This window comes from Aulonocara stuartgranti, assembly GCF_965226115.1.
Source record: "Aulonocara stuartgranti genome assembly, chromosome: 12".
In the NCBI taxonomy this organism is placed as follows: domain Eukaryota; kingdom Metazoa; phylum Chordata; class Actinopteri; order Cichliformes; family Cichlidae; genus Aulonocara; species Aulonocara stuartgranti.
The window spans coordinates 35220487-35242766 of record NC_138948.1 but is presented as its reverse complement, the minus strand read 5'-3'; the positions used below and the strand labels follow the sequence as shown (position 1 = coordinate 35242766).

The window sequence follows — 22280 nt, the reverse complement described above, 5'->3', positions numbered from 1 at the left end:
TGAGAAGCTGAGTTCTAGGAAATGTTCTGACGTCATATTAGGCTATAAAGCTTTCTGTAACGAGCAGAGAAGATCGAAGACCGGCTTCCCACACTGTATAACTGTGTGTGTTTAATAAATCACTTTTTGGACACTTCTGGGGACTCTGTCTGTGCTTATTTTTCCTTCCAAATAAAAAGAACCTTTACAAAAGAACTGTGCATTTCGTGTTGTTAAGACTGTTTCATCTGGGACCATTTTGCAATCTAACGCAAGCTTAATTAAGGATTCTGTTTGTTTTATTCCTTCTAAGCTCAAATGAATTTCTTGTGAATCTGTCTACTGTGAGCCTGGTGATTTTGTTACTGATGCCTGACTGCCAACTGTATAAAACAAAAAACTACACACAATATTCGAAGCACATAGCGCACAGTCGTAAATTCACCCTAATTTTGGTATGATCTGAGCTCAGGCACTGGGTGACTGAGCATAGCACTTACGCATGTGAGCGAGGGGGGAGAAACTGCTGCAGGAGAAGCGTAGACAGGCAGACAGAGGAGAGCTTAAGTTTGACCAGGTACCAAAGCAAATCATTCATACTGTACAAATAATGTAAATATGACGGTGTATCACAAAAGATTGATATCAAACTGATCACTTGACCCATATTACGTTACTTGCTCTTGGAGTGAATCAACAAATGGGGAAATGAAAATCCGAACAACAACAATGATGTTTTTTTAGAGAGTCTTAGCTTACATGTGTGTTTATTTCATATTTTCAGTTGTTTCCCTCCACGGCTAAACAAAGCACTGTAATCGGTTTCAGTTATGTACTGATGAACACAACAATTGACACAAGTGGCTTCTTTCAAAGAAAAAACTCAGGTAGATTTTATTTTATATATTATGCTTTGTATGTTGTTCAGTATATTTCTATGCAAAACAAGAGGAATTTCAATACACAGCAGTATATTCACAGCTGAAACCAGATATTTACATACACTTTAGGGAAAAAACATAAAAACATTTTTTTTTTCTGTTAAACATCAATTTAGAGTGAACTTGCAACTAGAAGATCACTGGCTGCTCTCTGCCCAGCATGGAGGTCACTGCAAACTCTCGGTACCTCAGCAGAGCTGGCAATATCATCAAGGACTACTCTCACCCCAGCAACCAACTGTTTGAACTATTACCGTCAGGCCGACGGTACAGGTCACATAAAACCAGGACAAACAGATTCAGGGATAGCTTCTTTCCCAGAGCTATCACCGTAGTAAATAAGAACAAATACAATTGAACCTATTCCATACCGTCACTGTCATTATATTATGCTGCTATTCATACTGTCATTATATTAATGCTGCTATCCTGTATATATTGTACAAACTATTGTTTGAGTACTTACGATTGTTTTTTTGTACTTTTTATATTTTACATTTATATTTATTATTGAAACTTGCACCAAGGGAGTGGCACTCCAATTTCGTTGTACTCTGTACAATGACAATAAAGGCTATTCTAACTTGTTTTGTTTTAGATAAATAAATATTGAAATATCTTTTGAATTAGTTAAATGTCAGAATATAGAGAGAGAGAGAGCTGTCTATTATTTATCACTTTCATCAAATTTAGGAGTACATATACACTAAGTTTATTGTTAATTAAGAAGAAAACTGCAGATGATTGCATTCTGATCTTAAGCAGCCTCTGATAGGTTAGTAGAGTCGGATTTTTTAGTAGAGTCCTCTGTCCTCTGCTGGATGTGTTGGAGAACACTTTCAGCCCTCTGAGGACTGCATACCACTGCCTGAGCCAAGCCAATGTGCCACTAAGCTCCAGCCAGTGTCCACACTGCCAGAGGTCTCCACACATGCTGGTTCGGTGTCTGTCTCCGCTGAAGGGTCAGAGGAACCCGTTTGAGCTGTCTGTCTCGGCTGGAGGGCCCAAGGGGCCCATTCAGCCACCTGTCTATGCTGAAGGGTCAGAGACCTGTTCGGCCTCCTGTCTCCTTTATAGTCGAAAAAGATGTGCTCCTGGTGCACTGGCCATTGCTGCTACTCAAATCGAGCGTGGACCTGGACCTCCAGCAGGCCCCGGGGACCTACGTCACACCTTGCTCTTGTCTCCCTTACAGCTGAAAAAGGTCCATGCTTGTGCCCTGGCCCTTCTGAAATTCCCTCTCCATTTAGCCGAGGCAGTGAGTCGGCCTCCTGTCTCCCTTACGGTCGAAAAAGATGTGCTCCTGGGCGCACTGGCCCTGCTGCTACTCACATCGGGCATGGCCCTTGCCCTCCAGCAGGCCCCGGGGACCCACATCCTCCCCTGCTCTACTCCCCCACTAGCTTCTTCTCCTGCAGTTACCCTCCACCACATATCCAGCACATATCCAGCTAACCCTAACCCACTACAATTCGTCCTGATTGTAGCACAAGTGGAACCAATAAGCAGGATTCATTGGCAAGCAGACAACCAGTTCCAACTACTGGGAAGAACCAGTGCGATGCATTTTGTGGTACGCGTCGTGGTAGCTCCTGCTAGGATTTAGGACAGACCTGAGGCTGATGAGAAGGATCTGGGTGTTGCAGGGCCGTCCTGGCTGACACGGCGCTGCGTGAAGCTCTGGGATGCTGCCTCTGGACTGGCACACTGGGGTGGTGGTTCCCCTGTTTAAAGACCTAGACCTGAGCGTGTGCTCCAACTGTCACACTCCTCAGCCTCCTCTATGCCAGGGTGTGTCTGTCAGTCAGGCCTCTGATTCAGGAGGAAGCAGTTTGTGTCCTGGTCATGATCACTGGAGCAGCTTGTTATCCTCTCGACTGCAGGGTCTGTGGGAGTTTGCACAACCAGTCTACATGTGGTTTGTGAGGCTTCTACTTTTGTAGGATCTTCATCTTACAGTACAAAGAGCCTTTGCTGCAGCTGTTGTTGTGTTTTGGCGCCTCATGGATAACTTTTCATGTCATTTGAGTTTCAGGCTTGTTGGTGTTGCTGAGCTGTGTGCATCGTCTGCGTGGGTTTGTCAGCATAATGGGGCTCATATTAAAATGACTTTACAGTCACAGAGAAAAACTTTAAAACACAAAATCAACACTTTGAACCATCGTGGAAACTACGTGTCCTTACTTGTCATCAAATGATGAGTGTGCGTCCTCACCAGGTGTCACAATCATGTGTATCAAAACGTGTGTAACTGTTAAACAGCAAAATGTGTTAAAGCTGAAAGTCTGACTGTTCAAAGGTGAAACTACAAACACTTGTACATATACAGCTCCCTCCATAATGGCCTGAGGAAAACCAAAGACCTGATGTGATTTCATGTTTTCTTTGTTTCACAGTTTAAAAGTTTGTGGTTCTGTTCTCAGACCTTTGTCACTCACATGTTGTGCATCAGCTGTTTATGTCACTGTGCAGCCAAACTAACTCCCCTCATGTGTTTCCTTTGCAGCTGCTCCTCTGGATAGCATTGAGTCCCTGGCTGCCTACTACGTGAGCTGCGTCAGGCAGGTGCAGCCGGACGGCCCGTACAGAGTCGCTGGATATTCTTCTGGTGCCTGTGTAGCATTTGAAATGTGCTCTCAGCTGCAGACCCAGAATCAGCCTGTGGAGTTCCTGTTTCTCTTTGATGGCTCACATTCATATGTGGCAGCGTACACACAGGTCAGAGAAACACTCGCGCATCTTTATTTCATGTATATGCTGTATAGCGTGTGTGATGTTGGTTTTGAAGGATGAGCTCTGGTCACATGATCTGCATGTGAACAGGTTTAACTGTGTTTTTGATTTGCAGAGCTACAGAGCCAAGCTAACACCCGGCAACGAGTCTGAGGCTGAGACTGAAGCCTTGTGTGCCTTCATCCAGCAGTTCACTGGCATTGAATACAACAAGGTATACTGTCTCTGACCCACAGGTTCACACACAAGTATTCCTTTATGTGGCATCAGCGTTAAAGGCCACACAACCTGAGCTTTTGCCTCACGGCGCCTGTAAGGTAAAGATGGTGACTGTAACACAGTCTGGAGCTGCTGTTCCAGCACAGTCTGTGTGTGGTGCAGGTTTGACTCAACAATGATGTGATGTTTGGAGCTGTTATGGAGACTAAAGTAAAACATGCGGTTAAATCAAACCTTCGTACAGTTTCTCACTGAAAGCTGACATTTGTAACTCCTGAATATCAAAACATCTTCATTTTGCATTTTCATATACATAAGATCTGTGATGTTCATTAATTATGTGTCACTTACTTTTCTGAAAACAACAATATCTCCGCGAGCACGCGGTAACGTTTGCTATGAACTTACAGTCGTCTCCATGGTTACATCCTACAGCTTTTGGAGACTCTGCTCCCGCTGTCAGACCTGAATGCACGCGTCAGTGTGGCCGTGGACCTAATCACCTCCGCTCACAAGGACATCGACCGAGACTCACTGCACTTTGCAGCCTCCGCCTTCTACTACAAGCTAAAGGCTGCTGATGCATATGTACCTACTGCAAAATACCACGGCAGCGTGAAGCTGCTGCGCGCCGAAACCAGCAGCGAATATGAGCAAAACCTGGGAGCTGACTATAAGCTCAGCGAGGTACCGATGCACATTTACATCAGTCTGTAGTACTTATCTTCACTGTGCGTGTGTGCGCTTGTGTGTGTTTCTATAAACTCTGTCTGAGCCTTCCAATGTTCAAACTGTGTACTGCGTCTTTCTTCAGGTCTGTGATGGCGAGGTGTCGGTCCACGTCATCAAGGGAGATCACCACACTTTCCTAGAAGGCGCGGGGGCGGAGTCTATCAAGAACATCATTCATAACTCGCTGGCTGAGCGAGCTGTCAAACCAAGGGAGGGTTAAACATCCACCGTCTCTTCACCCTAATTCCTCAGCTTTCCCCAAACTAGACTGTAAATGTGTCGTTATAGGAAGTGTTTGCACTGCTTATGTTTACACGCTACTGTTATCCTAATATCCCAAATGTTAATGGTTAGTGAACCAGTCGACATCCCATCATCTCACAGCTCCATCGATTCTAACTGCAAGTTTTGTTTTTTGTTGCCATATGTTGTTGTTTGCAGAAGTTCATCCCACAACAAAATAACGTGGTTAAAAAATGAATGTAACAAAGTAACAAACACTGACACATTGATTGAATCCTGAATTACATAACATCACTCAAATTGGTGTTTCTGCTCATGCAGACATCAGTAGACAGGCAAACGCGCTGCGACCAGCCTGATGAGCGACTGTGGAGGGAGGGCTGACCCTGCAGCCGTGTTTCTGCACACTAACTACTCGTAACACAAGTTGGAGGCATTTCTTTATTTTGTGATATTTGTTTACTTTTCAGTCATGTGACCACACAGTCATCAGTTACAGTGGCAACCAGCAAATGTTTACGTTGTCAATAAGTTAACAACAAATTAAGTGTTTCATAAACTGTGTTTTAACAATGACACTCGTGTTACTGTAATTTACAGACCAGTTATTTCACTAATTCAGAAGAAAAACTGCTTCTCTTCATGATGGACTGTGTCAAACACACGCTGTTGTTCTGACAGACGCCTGTGACAGAGGCGTCGCTAAGGACCAAATGTGTCTCTTCAGAGGTTAATCAGAGATGTGAATGATCACTGTAACAGTGAGATCATATTTACTGATGTAACCTCTGAGAAACTGTTTCCTTTTAAAGGCTTTGGTCCAGAGATCTAAAACCTCAGCAAATAATCCAAACCTGAGTACAACAGCTGGCCTGAGACCTGTGATTGGGTCAGTGAAGGAAGCTGCTGATTGGAGATGAATGTGCTGAGGAGTCACAGTACGATGGACGTGACAATAAAGGCCTCTGTGTTTTATTGTAACATTTCTGTTATGTTTTGTAGGACTAATAAGGGCCTCAACAGTCGCTCAGTGTTTTCCTTCATTGTAACGAGCCTGTCCCGTTGGATCTATGATTCCTGTGCTTTTGTTGTCGTTACTATTTCTGATCATTTATCTTGTAAATATAGTTTTTGGGTTTTGTTTTTTAGAGGATGGGTCAGTTTATCAGGGACTGAAACACAAATCCTGTTGGCCCAGAAAATTCTTAGTCGCTGTTGGCGCCACCCGACCGTTTAGTTCAGACCATTAAAGTAACGACTGGTTCTATATGACACTTTTCTACATGCAACAAAGGTGGTGATGGAAGGAGGAGAACAAACTTTTTTGTCTGTATTTAATAGCACAATGAAGACCAGACAGCAAAGCAGGGAGGGAGAAATAAAGGGCCTCAGGTCAGAGTTGAACCCGGCCGCAGCATTTACCCCATGACCAGGTGACGTGGTCACCCGCCCGACCCTTACGCACAGCAGTATTTCACTTCAGCTACCAGGAGTATGTGGGTCGAGCATGCAGACTGAACTTTAGCTGCATGTTAGAAAGCCGAGTTTATGAATGAAGGCTAGAACAAATGTCCCGGCTGAAGGAGGAGGGGCTGCAGAGGTGTATAAACACAGGTGGGCGGGGCAGGGCTAGTGTGCAGGATGACTCAGTGACCTACACTGACCCGTGTTGGTGAACATTTTGTTAAAGTTAAATGTTTTCAAGCTGACAAGTAAATTATCCAGCGAGCTAAGTTGAGCTGACCGACGTGCAGTAAGGTTTTCATGCTCTTCACTAACAGCTGATCGCTGAGAATATATCAACAGTAATAATGTCCTGTAATTCCCACGGCTCTGTATGTCACACCTGCGTATGCTTCCCCATCACATTCATCACCTGTTCCTCTGGTGTCTCTGATTGGAGCACGCAGGTGTGTGGAGCAGAGTGAAATCACACACCTAATGCTGTTTTATTCAACCTGGATCTTGGAAGTTTTGATTAACATCAGTGTCAAACATGAACTAACTCTTTGTCCCCTTCAACATTACATGTTGTTTTTTGAAGTAACAGGTTCAGTGATCTTAAAAGGCTGCGGTAACGTGTCGCTGATAAAACACTGAGTCATTTTCAAATTATTCACTTTAGTTCAATTCAGCTTTATTGTTTTATGTGAAAGTCTCCATCCTGTGTCCTTCACTTATCTTTATCCCAGGTGTGAATTGTTCACAGGACTTAAAAGAAGGACGTGTCTGTGGAAAAGGCTCCGGCCAACCTAAACTCCTCCCTCATCAGGACACAGAAGAGCCGCTGAGGCAGCGCCTTGGAGTACGCTGCTAGTCGCGGCACACAGGTGCGCAACAAGATCTCCCGGCCTGCTGGAGGAGGGAAGTCTGGTACTCTGCTGCTTCCCCCAGTTTGCTTCTTGTCAGATCCCAAGTCCTCATCGACGGGCGCCAGAAGGGCAGCCTAAAAGGGCAAAGGTCAAATGTTAGCAAACAGCAACCGATTCTGAAGAAATGTGCTGTGTGATATTCAGAAGTACTGTAACCCGAGTCTCCCACAGAGACCTGATCCAGACTACAGCTCACAAACACAGCTCCTCTACTAACACCTCACTGCAGCTGCACGCTGCTGATCCTGTCTGTGATTAGAAATGATTTCAATAAAGTAAAACAGAGGCTCGTTTTCTATGAGCGTAAACAGGGATCTCTTTTTCAGTCTCAGTGTAACAAACGTGTTTACTGAATAAGTCTTTCAGTAAAAATGTTTTTGTTAATTCAGTAAAATCTGCAAAGATGACTTGTACTGTTGGCAGCAACAAACAGAGACAACAGAGTGTGGGACAGACAGGAAGTCAGGACACGTCTATGTGCTTCACAGTGGGACTAGAACATGAACATTTCTACACACACCACAGGCAGCAACTGTGCAAACCTCCACGTCACCAAAAACACCCTGCAGGTCCCATCAGAGCAACGGCAGAGAAAACAGATGAGCCCGGAGAGATCGAACAGCGTGGGGACGGCAGAACCCATGCTGTCGATGACCGTGGAAGGCACTGAATTGCCCTTTCTGGTAGACACTGGAGCAACATACTCGACATTAAGAGACACACCAGACAGTGCAACACTCTCCTGTCACACAGTTAATGTGGTCGGTTTTTCCGGGATACCGATGACTCTGCCATTGACAGATCCAGCATTGACAAAGCTGGGAAAACAGACTTTGAAACATCAATATGTGGTGTCCTCACAGGTGCCTGCAAATCTCATGGGCAGGGACCTGCTCGTGAAGCTGGGAGCCACGATCATGTGCTCACCAGATGGACTGATTGTTACTCTGCCTGGAGGAAAAGAATTCCCATGTCTGGGATCACCTTCAAAGACTCAATATCTAGTCCAGAACTCTGAACAACCCACTGCCGAAATCTACTGGGGGAGGCTAGTGGAAGAAGGCATTCTGAGACATTATCAGCTGTGGAAACCCTGGATAATGAGCCTGGCCGTCTATTCCCCGCCACGGGATCCTTTCCACGTCACACTCTTTTATGATAGGGAAGATAACGATATCTATCGGGAACAGTTCCAGTCTGATCTCGAGGGACAGACGTGGAATGTGCGAACACATAACATTTATGTTGGACCAGAAGGTGTGGCCGCGGCTGTGAAATTTACTGATGAACAACTGCCTTGGTACAATGTGGGAGAGGATTCAGCCCCTCACATTACCTTGGCGGTCCACGAGGGTCATGGGCCAAGAGATCTGGGACCGATGGTCAAGCGGGCGCTGGACAACGCATGCTGGCAAAGCACCCAAATTCCAAATGTCTGGTATGCACCAAAATGTAAAATATATCGCATAACTTGTTTGTCCAACGATGCAGTGATCTTAGAACATAAAGAAATCTCCAGAATACATGGCAGGGAAAGAATGGATCATCCTGATGCAGTAGCTGAGCTCTTGAAATTGCCTGATACTTTGTGGTCCGCAGGGCCCACAGATGTAGGTTTGGCTAACTGTTCGCCTGTCCTGTTCCAGCTGAAGTCTGACACACCAATTAACAGACCACAATATAAGCACAAAACTGAAGCAGAGGAAGGTATAGCTGAAACCATTGAAGGGCTGTGGAAGGCAGGAGTGCTTGAGCCCTCATGGTCATTTTGGAACACACCTATTTTGCCAGTGGAAAAACATGGGACAGGGAAGTACCGTATGGCACATGATTTGAGAGCAATAAATGCCATACTGAGGACTGATACTGTGCCTGTACCAAATCCCTACACAGCTCTGACCGAAATTACTGGGGACCAAAAATGGTTCACATGTATTGACCTAGCGAATGCATTCTTTTGTCTCCCACTGCACGAGTCACTCAGAGACATTTTCTCTTTCACATACAGAGGCCGGAAATTTAGGTACACACGCCTACCACAAGGCTTTGCACTCTCACCAGGAATTTTCAATCAAGTATTGAAAGAGGCACTCTCCCCATGTCAACTGCCAGAGGGCTGTACATTAATACAGTATGTTGATGATCTTCTTATTGCAGCCCCGTCAGCAGCGGCCTGTACGGCAGCATCGCTCGTGGTGTTGAACAGATTGGCGGAGTGTGGCTTCAAAGTGAGTAAAGAAAAACTACAGTTGGTCCGACCAGAGGTAACATTTCTGGGCCGGGTGATCGCACACAGATCAGTGGGGTTAATGAACACACACAGAGACCAAATTCTGACACATCCAAAACCAAGAACTGTGAAGGAGTTGCTTTCCTTTCTTGGCTTGACAGGTTACAGTAGGCAGTTCATTCCGAACTATGCTGGTAAAACTGCCCCTTTAAGGGACCTGATCAAGAAAGTCGGCGTTCGAAATCTTAAGGCTGAATTGCCTTGGACGCCGGACACAGAGACAGCGTTCATTTCACTAAAACAGGATTTGTCAAGAGCCACAGATCTAGCCACACCTAACTATGATGAGGCATTTTATCTTTATGTTTCAGAAACAAAGGGAGTTGTGAATGGTGTGTTGTTTCAGAAAAAAGGGGGAGGTAGAGATGTACTTATGTATGTCAGCATAAGATTAAATTCAACAGAAGCAAGGCATCCCACATGCACACAACACGCAGCAGGAGTAGCAAAGATAATTCAGAAAACAGCACACATAGTGAGGGAACACCCACTGAGAGTGCTTACCACACACAGTGTAGTGGCCTATGTGAACTCACAGGTATTCACAATGAACCCACTGACGCAACAAAGGTTGAGCAAAATTTTAGATGCGCCAAATCTGACATTCACACATGAAGGAATAAATATGGCAGACCTAATGGGGTCAGGAGAACCACATGATTGTATTAAGAAAGCCCAAGTTGAAGGAAAAATCAGGGAAGACCTGAAGGCAGAGCCCATACATGGAGCTGAGGATTGGTTCACAGATGGATGCTGCCACAGAGATGAAGAAGGATTAAAAGCCGGCTATGCAGTAGTCTGTAGAGTAGGAACTGAGTTTCAGGTGAAAGAAGCAGGAAAAATTGAGGGACAACAGTCGGCCCAGAGAGCTGAAGTGATAGCCCTAACTCGAGCCCTGAGGTTGGCTAAAAACATGAGAGTGAACATCTACACTGACTCAGCATATGCGTTTGGAGCAGCTCATGTGGAACTGGCTCAGTGGAAGAGAGCCGGGTTCAGAACGGCCACTAATGCACCCATCTGTCACCAAAAGGAAATGGAGGAACTGGAAAAGGCCCTGGAGGACCCAGACGAGGTAAGTATTATAAAATGCAAAGGCCACTCACAAGCAGACAGTATGGTGGCAAAAGGAAATCAGAAAGCTGATGAAGCCGCAAAGGAAGCAGCAGGCTACAAAGGACAGAGACAAATGGTACAGGTAACCCCAGAAGAGGAGGCCAGTACTAACAGTATGGAAGAAGTGAGACAGGCTCAGGAGGAGACATCCCCAGAGGAAAAGGGGGTGTGGGAAAACAAAGGAGCCTGGCAAGATGGCGGTTTGTGGAGGGGGCCAGATGGGCGTCCCGCCTTAACGGCCAAAATGGCGGAACAGAAGGTGAATGAGGCTCACGGGCTTGGTCACGTGGGAGTGAAACAGATGGAGAGAAATTTGTGCCGATGGTGGCATCCTGATTTGAGAAGGATGATACTGGAAAAGGCCAGAACGTGCCTAATTTGTGGGGCACACAATCCAAAGCCAGCAGTAAAACCTGAAGCTGGTAAGTTTCTCATGCCAGAAAGGCCAGGCGAAGAGGTCGTGATTGATTATACCGACATGATTGATACAGGACCAGGTGGTGTGAGGTATTTGTTGGTGTGTGTGGATGTTCTGACTGGATGGCCCGAAGCATGGGCAACCAAACGTGAAGACGCGAAAAGCGTGATTAAGTGCTTAATCAATCATTACATTCCAAGGCATGGGTTTCCCAAGAGAATTAGATCAGACAATGGTACTCACTTCAAGAACAAAGATTTGCAAGAGGTAGAGAGGATGTTGGGAGTGCAACATAAGTTCGGGACGGTCTATCATCCTCAATCTCAAGGAAAGGTAGAGAGGATGAACCTAAATTTGAAAAACAAGTTGGCTAAAATCTGTGCGCAGACAGGGCTAAATTGGGTCGCAGCCCTGCCCATTGCTTTGATGACCATAAGATGTTCTGTTAACCAATCCACAGGTTTCACCCCTTACGAGCTGCTGACTGGGAGACAGTTTCCAGCACCCTGGACAGTGGTCCCAGTGGAGCAGCCCAGGACAAGCAACAGGTCTCATGCAGAATATTTTAATGAGTTGAAAGCTCTTGTGTCCAGCTTTACAAAACAGGTCACTTGTGAGAGACCCACGGGGAACGGAGAGGTCCCGGACGCAAAGGCGGTGTGGCTAAAGGTCATTAAGCGAAAGTGGAAGGAGCCCCGCTGGACTGGTCCGTATGAGGTGACCGCCCGGACGGCTACAGCAGTCCAGCTGAAAGGGAAAGGCGACACCTGGTACCACTGGTCGCAGTGTGCACCCGCACACGAGAGCTTGGTGGAGGAAAATTCGTCTTCAAAGAACGCAGGTGTCAAGGAACAGAGGCAGAATAAACCTCTTCACCTGTGCAACGGGCCGACCAGTAGTCCACCTGGAAGGCCGAAGAAAGAAGAGCAGCCTAGGAGGAAATCGCCGCGTCTACAGAAAGGAGTGGTAATAACCTAAGAGGTTAAAAAGGGGTGGTTTAAATAAAAAGAGTGAAAGGGAAAGGGGAAAACAGAAACAAAAGTTTCAAAATTTATGTTAAGTACAAAATATACATCACACAATGCCACCCCGCGAACCGGAGATTCGTGAGGAGAGAGGACTAATTAAAATGTTGCTTGTGATTGTTAGTTTGATGACTGTAATGATATTGATAATGGCCCTATGTTTGCTTGTTTATATTTTGCAGGGAGGCCCCCGTGAACTGTCTGAACACGGGGGCCAGTTGAATCCAGCACCAAAAGAGAAACTGTTTATTGAAATAGGGCTAAAAAGGAGATCAAAACGCGAGGTTTCGGGTAAAAGGGATGAGTGCCTGAGTACATATGGTGGTTTAGAGTTGAACTATGCTAATGGGTCCACAACTTCATTCACGTTTGATTTATGCGATGTTTTTAAGTGTGGAGGAGCAGATAGTAGTTGGAGAGCATATAATGTGTGGGTTTGTTGGGATTATGCAGTAAGTACACATTGTGAAAGAGGGAGTAGGCCCTTTGCAAACTGGTGTCGGAACTGGAATCAGGTAAAGGGTTACACTGGGGAAAATGGGGAAACGTCAGGACAAGGGTTAGAGAACGTGTTAAAACTTCAAAGAGATTATAGTCCATCTAAGAATCCTTTGACTATGTCGCTGGGCAACTGGCGGCGTAAAAACTCTGTATATTTAGTCTTGGGTGTGGAGACTGTGGGAACTGACCCGAAGGGGTTAATTAAAGTCAATTTTCTTGAAAAGGCCAATCCCGTAAATCCCGTAGAGCCAGTTAGAGAAGAAAAGGAAATACACATGATTAACGACCCAATGAACGCTGTTGTACATTTTACAGGAGAAAGGGGAAACGGGTCGTCATATGCGGTACCAGAGGAACAGGAACCAAAGGATAGACGAGTCCTGGTGGTGGACTATACTAGACTGAAGCCTCAAGATTTAATTGAGCGCGCCACTGGGTTCAGTGACAGTAATCTCTGGCTGGACTGGATGGCTCTAAATGCTAGGGAACAAGAGCTATCTAATTGTGTTGCTTGCGCCTCTGCTAGACCACGTCTGTTCACAAAGCCCGCTCCACTCCATCTGGAGGACAAGTGGGGCTATGATTGCATGTTGCGAATGACTAGGGGAGCGGTGAGTACTGGAGACTGCACTGTCTTGTCCAGTTTGTTTCCTCCAGTTGACAAGCGGACAAAGGCAGGACCATTTTTGCCGAAAAAAGATAATTATACGTGCTTTAAGTTCTCCACAGATAAAGTAATATATAACGTGGGAGAAATCGACCCAAGTTGGTGCGCTGTTACCCAGACGGGAAGAACCACAAACAATGTAAGTGATCCCACCACTTTGATTGGGACTTGGGCTAGAAGTGGACTTTACTATTATTGTGGGCATAAGACTCTTTTGGCTCGTGTTCCTCTGGGAAGTGTGGGGACGTGCGCGATGGTGAGGCTAGGAGCACCTCTTATGCTAATTGGAAATCAGGTAAAAAACATTCCACAGCACAACACACGCACATTGGCAGCTAGGCGGAAGAGACATATCCTGTCCAAAAGGGGGATTGAGGGAACACACGCTTATGACCCTAGGCTGAACTCGCCAACCTGGATTGACTCAATAGGGGTCCCCAGAGGAGTTCCAAGTGAATATAAACTCGTAGACCAAATAGCTGCTGGTTTTGAGAATCTTCCAATAATTTCTGCTCTCTTTCCAGTGACCCCGAACAAGAATGTAGATAGAATCAATTATGTTCACTATAATTTGCTGAGGCTCTCTAACCTTACCAGAGACGGGATGGAAGGGTTAGCGGAGCAGATGGGTCCGACCTCATTAGTGGGAGTCCAAAATAGAATGGCCCTTGATATGTTATTGGCGGAAAAAGGGGGGGTTTGTGCGATGTTCGGTGATCAGTGTTGTACTTTTATCCCGAATAACACTGCTCCAGATGGCTCGGTGACGCGAGCCTTGGAGGGGCTAAAGAGTCTCTCTAGAACCATGCATGACCACTCGGGAATTGACAACCCGCTGGAGAGCTGGATGACCTCAGTGTTCGGAAAGTGGAAGGGGTTTGCTCTGTCAATTATGTTTTCTCTATCTGTATTGGTGGGTATTTTGGTGACCTGTGGTTGTTGTCTCATTCCTTGTGCCCGAAGGTTGGTAGAGAAGGTGATTGTAAAGGCAGTGGACCCTGGGGCGGTGGCCCCTATGTCCATGATGCCGATGATGGATCTGGAAGTAGTCGAGTGGACTGAGGAGTGAACAACAACCTATGTATCGACCTCTGGTGTGCCAGAGGTCGATACATAGGTTGAACAAAAAGTATTTTACCAGCATAATATAATCTGCAGTATGATCATTGCTTTAACAATGTAACAGATAGCTTTAAGATGGCCTTAAGATGTTTATGATGATGTTAACTTTGTATTCCAGGTGCAGTTATAACTATTTTATACATATTGCATATCTGTGCTTATTTGAGTTGATGTTCAGGTTCATTAATGGTTTTGAGCTTCATCTAGTGAGAGTGTCTAGATGATCCATGCTGAGGGAAAACTAGAACATAGAAGGAATTGCAGTACATGCTTACACAACAGTTCATTTTAATATCTTTTATATGTTCATATTCTTGTATTAAGCTTTTAGTAGGGGTTCTTGATTAAAACATTTATTTAGTAGAGGACACATACATAGTCTCAGTTGTTACATATCAGAGTGGCTTCTGTCTCTCTGTCTGGTTAGAGGTTAGGAGCTAGTCGCGAGGTGAAACAGGGTGCAATTGTGGTTAGCACACAGACACACACACACTTAGTTAGAGAATCATTTATAGGTGAAAGTTTAATCATGTTTTGCTGGGGTTGCAAAAAGAGCAGTTTGTCGCAGAACTGCTGCTGAGGTGTCAGGATGACAAGCGAGCATCCGGCAGTGACAGGAAGCACCTGTTATGAACATAGAAGACAATTGTTCTTTTAAACGGTGTCAAAAGTCATTGTGGTTTTGATTTGATCTATGTATAAAATGTATCTGTGACGTTGAAGGGGCGTCATTAAATTTAAGCCCTGACGGTATAAATATCTGTTTAATGCTTTGATTAAGTTGAAGATCAATTGCTGTTTCTAGTGATCTTCCCACGTGTGAATTAAAATCTTCGTTTGACTTCACCCGGCCGGACCAGTGTGGTTATTCTTCGAGCACCTCTTGTACCCTTCCTCAATTTTTGAACCTTAACAGTTTTCAAGCTGACAAGTAAATTATCCAGCGAGCTAAGTTGAGCTGACCGACGTGCAGTAAGGTTTTCATGCTCTTCACTAACAGCTGATCGCTGAGAATATATCAACAGTAATAATGTCCTGTAATTCCCACGGCTCTGTATGTCACACCTGCGTATGCTTCCCCATCACATTCATCACCTGTTCCTCTGGTGTCTCTGATTGGAGCACGCAGGTGTGTGGAGCAGAGTGAAATCACACACCTAATGCTGTTTTATTCAACCTGGATCTTGGAAGTTTTGATTAACATCAGTGTCAAACATGAACTAACTCTTTGTCCCCTTCAACATTACATGTTGTTTTTTGAAGTAACAGGTTCAGTGATCTTAAAAGGCTGCGGTAACGTGTCGCTGATAAAACACTGAGTCATTTTCAAATTATTCACTTTAGTTCAATTCAGCTTTATTGTTTTATGTGAAAGTCTCCATCCTGTGTCCTTCACTTATCTTTATCCCAGGTGTGAATTGTTCACAGGACTTAAAAGAAGGACGTGTCTGTGGAAAAGGCTCCGGCCAACCTAAACTCCTCCCTCATCAGGACACAGAAGAGCCGCTGAGGCAGCGCCTTGGAGTACGCTGCTGGTCGCGGCACACAGGTGCGCAACAAGATCTCCCGGCCTGCTGGAGGAGGGAAGTCTGGTACTCTGCTGCTTCCCCCAGTTTGCTTCTTGTCAGATCCCAAGTCCTCATCGACGGGCGCCAGAAGGGCAGCCTAAAAGGGCAAAGGTCAAATGTTAGCAAACAGCAACCGATTCTGAAGAAATGTGCTGTGTGATATTCAGAAGTACTGTAACCCGAGTCTCCCACAGAGACCTGATCCAGACTACAGCTCACAAACACAGCTCCTCTACTAACACCTCACTGCAGCTGCACGCTGCTGATCCTGTCTGTGATTAGAAATGATTTCAATAAAGTAAAACAGAGGCTCGTTTTCTATGAGCGTAAACAGGGATCTCTTTTTCAGTCTCAGTGTAACAAACGTGTTTACTGAATAAGTCTTTCAGTAAAAATGTTTTTGTTAATTCAGTAAAATCTGCAAAGATGACTTGTACTGTTGGCAGCAACAAACAGAGACAACAGAGTGTGGGACAGACAGGAAGTCAGGACACGTCTATGTGCTTCACAGTGGGACTAGAACATGAACATTTCTACACACACCACAGGCAGCAACTGTGCAAACCTCCACGTCACCAAAAACACCCTGCAGGTCCCATCAGAGCAACGGCAGAGAAAACAGATGAAAGGTCTGTTAGAGAGAAAAACGCTTCGCTGCTTTCTTACCCGTATGACACCAAAAGGGTTTTGTTTTTTTAATAATAAAGGCTTCATGTTTTACAGTTAAAGGTAAAGCTCATGCAAACATGCAGGCTTATTTGTCTGATCAATGCAAAAGTTCAAACATGTCTCTTTCAAGCCTCATTATCAGCTGAGATCATAGTAAAGACACAGACAGGATCCTGATCCATCTGTTCTTTATATAATTACTGTTTTTACTGTAATGTAGAATATCATGGACATAATACACAGACTGCAGCCTAAATACTGCTAAAAACAGCTCTTTTTATTTTTAAGGTTTCACGTATTAACCTTTTATTATAAAAGTCACCTGATCCTTAGCAGGTGTGTATACAGAAATACACCAGGTCATTATTTAAGCAAAGCGAAGCCAAACTGCTCCTGTGTGACAGATGAAGTCCACCTTTAAACAGCATTTAGATGCTGCTAATGAAACTCGATTAGTGGCAGCACTGGTCTGTGGGCTGGGGACACTGGTGCCACCAGTACAGCGCGCACTTTTCACAGCGCCACCATGTGGACCAAACTGTATTCTGGGTCAAACCTGATGTTTTATCATTTACACTGAACAAAAATATAAACGCAACACTTTTGCTTTTGCTCCTGTTTTCCATGAGCTGAACTCAGAGATATGAAACATTTTCTACAAACACAAAAGACCCGACACTCGCAAGCAATGTTCCCTCTAAGCTGCGCGCGTACACAATTGCGCACTGCTGGCACGGTCTCTGCACAGAAAATCTGCGTTGCGCGCACAAAAAAAAAAAAAAAAATTCACCTGAATTGAAATTAAAATGAAAACTTTAACAATCCTGTTTTGCAGTGTTAGTCAGTGACTGGCTGCTCCCGTATAGGATTAGAACGAGGCCACCTTATCCCGTAGTCCAGCCAATCACGCGATTCACATTCGTATATACGCAGCTAATCAACGTCGCTGTCAGGCTCTGACGCGTCCTTATGCGCCGACACCGGTGTTTTAGCAAAGCGGCTGATGTGGAGTGAAGCCACGTTAATGACAACGTGTACAACCATTGGAGATGTGAGCAGGACCGACGGAACAACTGACGGGAAAAGTGTGGACTTTATACCAGTTTTTAAATTGTGTTGATCGGCCGCGTACAACCAGAGTTATGATAAAAATATCTGCAATGTTTGGTTTTCTTCCTGAATACTGTCGTTGTTTATATTTACTGCAGGAAGAAACGGTGAAAACGCCGTTTTATAAGGAAAACGCTCGAAAGCCTGTGAGCAAAAACAACACCCCACCACCCTTTCCTATTGGTGGAAAAATGTACCATGTGGACCAATCAAAAATTATATGGCAAGGGTTAGAAACGGGAGGAAGTTTTAGGAGTGACGGCGGTGCTTGGAGATGTGAGAGATTTGCGACGTTTAGCGCAAATCTTATGTAGTGAGTGTGTAGCGTAGTCAGCAGTTTTGTTGTGTGTGTCAGAACAATGAGGCGACTGCTGAATGTTACAGGTGTTACAGCAGTGATACATCTGCTGTTGTCCTGCAGGTATCAGGCTGTTGTTCTCCTTCATCTCATAGTGGACACAAATTATTTTTTGGAGTGGCACAAATAATTTGTGTGGCATCAGATTTGATGCAGAACAGCTGATTGTTCTGTAAATAGTTTGAAATGTTTAATTAAAAAACGCCTTGGCTACATTTTTAGGTAAACAGCTGCAAAAAACTTTGTTTGCATAACTCGGTTACTTTTTTGAAGAAGTAACTATATAATTAATTGCCCAACATTGGTCATTATATCCTGTATTTTGCAGACAGAGTTACAGACTCTCTCCCAGACCACAGACTCATAATACAAGTCAGAGCTTTATTAAAAAAAAAAGAAAGAAAGAAAGTTGTGTTTTCAAAATTAGAGTTATTTTTACTTCCAATAGTGTTAACATACTGCACAGGTCAGGAACAAGATTTTTTGTTACATTTTCATTGTAAGTGGGCTGAAGCAGTTAATTAAAAGTAGTCTAACATGCCACACCTGTGAGGTGTGGCATGTCAAGGTGCTGATTAGACAGCATGAATATTGCACAGGTGTGTCTGAGACTGCCCACAATAAAAGGCCACTCTGAAATATGCCGTACATGTGTAGCACAATGACACACATGTCGCAAAACCAGTCAGGATCCGGTTCAGCTCATGGAAACAAAAGTGTTGTGTTTATATTTGTGTTCAGTGTAACAAATACTGAGACGTCTAATAATGTTGTGTGTTGTTCATCTGAGGACGCTGCAGAGAACCAGATTATTTTTATTATCCTGTTTGTCTGTTATGTGAACCTTTAGAGGATGTACCTTATAAAGACTGAGTGTGTTTATCGCACTATGTTAAATGTAACTGTGAGCGACACGAGGCTTACTGCTCATGGTTACCTCATCAGTGGTGAAGTCAGCCAGCTTGATGCAAGAAAGAGGAAGAACAAAAGGATGAAAGAGCAACACACAGATGAAAAACAAAAACAGACTTTCTAACCGACAGAGCTGAAATCTGAACATGTCACCAGCTGCAGGAGGCAACGCTCTGAACCACGTCGTTCCTCCTCCAGATGGAGCTTTTACTGCCTATAGTCTCTTGACATACAATGGTTGGATTGTCCTATGATACTGTATCAGCTGAGCCTCAAATTCTTATGATCTCGAGCTTCAGTCTCAGTGAATCCTTAGTTGGCTCAGATGCATCATCTGGTGTTTGAGTGTAACAAGGTGGTTGTAACACAAAAGGTGTGTATGTGTTTGTGTAAACAGGTGAGTGTGGTTTGTAGTGTCCAACTAAAGCAGCGTGTCTAACCAACCACATCTCCAGGGCTGAATCAGGTGACCACGAGCCATCGCTCCACAGCTGCTGAGGGAGCTACAACCCTCATTCAGCCTTTCATAGACATACGGCAATGAACTGTATGAACAATAAACTTTATTCATACACACAAATCCCTTTAGGGTTGTGTCAGCGAGGGCAAACGTGCCACATCAAATACATGGAGCTACAAGCTGTGGTGACCCACTGTCAGTAAGGGAGCTTTATTACACACACACAGCATCAAATCATAACAACAGTTACCTCAAGCTACTTCTATGTTATAAGGCAAAGACCCTGCAGTTACACAGGGAAACATTAGGTGACCGTCTGTGAGCGACAGTGGGAACCAAAGCCTCTAACAAACATCCATCGATAGATGAGGGGCAGACGGGCTGAATGCAGAGAGGTCTACTAACACATGTTGAGTGAAGAAGAAACACCCAGTGCATTATGGGGAACTTAGACCTATAACTTAGACCTGTGTGCGCCTTAGCATATGCTACTTCCGGCGCATAGCGCTTAGTTTCCGGTGTGATATTCGCTCCTTGTTCACGGTCGGGTTTTTCAACCAAATGGACGAATCAAGTGGCAATTTACATTTTTCGAGATGTCGAATGTATCTGTAGATGATGTTGATCGACTTGTCGATATTTCCCCCCCGCGCCTCAGAGCAAACGAGAGAAAGGATTCAGATTTTATACTTCTCAGTATCTGTAAACAGCGCTCCCTCGTTTATCGCGGGAGTTACGTTCTAAAAATAACCTGCGATTGGTGAAATCTGAAGTAGCCAACTTTATTTTTCACAGTTATTATCAATGTTTTAAGGCTGTAAAACCCGTCACTACACACTTTATACACTCAGACCGACATGAACATTTTCACACGTTTCTCTCCTGTTTAAGCTCTCAAAGCTCAAACCTTCGTAGACAAATAAGTCCAGTATTACAGAAACCAAAGATCAAACCGTGTTTTCAGGTCCAGCACATGAGAACAGAGCAGCTGAGAGATAATTCAACATCAATGAATCATTAATGAATCAATGAATCAGCGATTCTGTACTGCACAGGAGAGACGGCACGGAGGAGATCAACAATAGTCTGAAGCCAATCAGGACGCAGAACACAAAGCGCTGTGCGCAAAAAAAAAAAAAAGCATGCAAACTTGCACAAAAAAAATGTGCGAAACAGCGAGGCCGCGTTATAGCGACAGACCAGACCAGCTGCACAACACAGACACTTCAAACCTGAGGACAAATCTAAGAGAACAGAAAAAGGAAAGGAAACTTAGCTTAGAACCATGCAGCGCTACAGGAGACGGCAGCACTGCAGAGGTGAGGACCGGCACCTGTTTGAAAGAGACAAATGCACACAAACACACACAACAACGAACGAGAAACAAACACAGAGAGAGGAAAAAGTGGTTATACAGAACTTGAGGACATTACCTACATGTAAATATCTAAATAATTATAAGTTTGTTGTGTTTTCTTTAACAATGTCAGAAGGAGAGAGGCACTGAGGCACCGTCTTCCGCCCCCCGATGCTCCTGCTGCGCCTCCTCCTTCTGACAGGAACTGCCTACAGAACAAGCATGAATGATGCCTGAGTGGACACACACAACTCACAAGTTCCTGGCTCTGTCAGCTCCTCTGCAGAGGGTTTCCCTAAGAAGGTGGACCTAGCAGGGTCACCGGGAGACGGGGAGCTGTGCCTCACGGCCCTCACTTCGTCGGAGAAACCCTCATGCAGAGTTCAGAAACTTGTGTGTTGAGTATGTCGCTGTGAGCCTCCACCATTTAACTAGTGGGTGCAGCCTGAACTGTCTAGAGACAGACCAGACCAGCTGCACAACACAGACACTTCCAACCTGAGGACAAATCTAAGAGAACAGAAAAAGGAAAGGAAACTTAGCTTAGAACCATGCAGCGCTACAGGAGACGGCAGCACTGCAGAGGTGAGGACCGGCACCTGTTTGAAAGAGACAAATGCACACAAAATAAGTGTTTGTTGTAGAATGTGCAGCATGAAAGTAGCATGCATGTTTTGCATAGAACTGTTTTATGCATCTGCATTTCACAAAGAATGACAAATTGGTATACGGGACAACAAATAAAATCTAATGTATAGAAAAAAGATAATAGGATATGCCCATGACAATAAGAATGATAAAGGACTTCACAAAGTCAATTTATTGCTAAAGTGTGATCTTAGAAAATTGCTATTGTGCACCACACTAAACAGAACAAATTCTGTCAAAACTTACTTTTGCAAGATCCCACAAATGTTTTGCAAGATCTTGAGAGTTTTTTTCTTTGCATTTATCATGCTTCCATCAATACCTGTAAAGCTGTACAGAGTACTGCAGCTGGTTGTTAATGAATGCAACAAAGACCACCAGATCAAAGTACACCTAGCCACGAGTGTTTCCCCTTCCACTGAGCACTATCTTCATCTCGCAAAATACATGTTCAAATTTTTTTTCTTCAATGTGCCTTGCGAGGCTCCATAACATACCTATCAATCTGTGAGCATTTCTCAGAGGCTGCAGCAACTGCAGCTTTTGAGGAAGTTGCAACAGCACATTTGTGAATTCTCACGCGTAGCCCTACAGGAACACCCACAGTTACAAATACCATAGCGACCAACATCAGTGCTACTACTGCCCACAGTTCATGTAAAGGAAACATAACGGTGTCATACAATAAACTACAGAATCAGCATTGTTGTCTGTGAAGGTTCTCAGTCATTCAGGTCATCGTAGTCAAAGGAGCTTGTAAAGAAAAGCGTCTGGACTTCTTTAAGTTGCTTGAAGACGTTTCACCTCTCATCCGAGAAGCTTCTTCACTTCATCAGCATT

At 44.5% G+C, this 22280-nt stretch overlaps 2 protein-coding genes and 1 long non-coding RNA gene across 7 annotated transcripts in view; 2 read left to right on the top strand and 1 right to left on the bottom strand.

Annotated features, from left to right (window-relative positions):
- The window catches only part of LOC309718875, a 236129-nt gene that overhangs the window by 81513 nt on the left and 132336 nt on the right, over nt 1–22280 (top strand). The gene's annotated exons all lie outside the window — the stretch shown is intronic.
- Nucleotides 1–22280, bottom strand: part of LOC309718865 (ribosomal biogenesis protein LAS1L-like) — a 76853-nt gene that overhangs the window by 2748 nt on the left and 51825 nt on the right. The gene's annotated exons all lie outside the window — the stretch shown is intronic.
- On the top strand, nt 3403–4964 carry LOC309718874 (fatty acid synthase-like). The gene is made up of 4 exons (XM_082554485.1): nt 3403–3638; nt 3769–3867; nt 4308–4559; nt 4687–4964. The coding sequence occupies exons 1-4, from the start codon at nt 3549–3551 to the stop codon at nt 4822–4824; spliced, it is 579 nt and encodes a 192-aa protein (XP_082410611.1). The 5' UTR covers nt 3403–3548; the 3' UTR covers nt 4825–4964.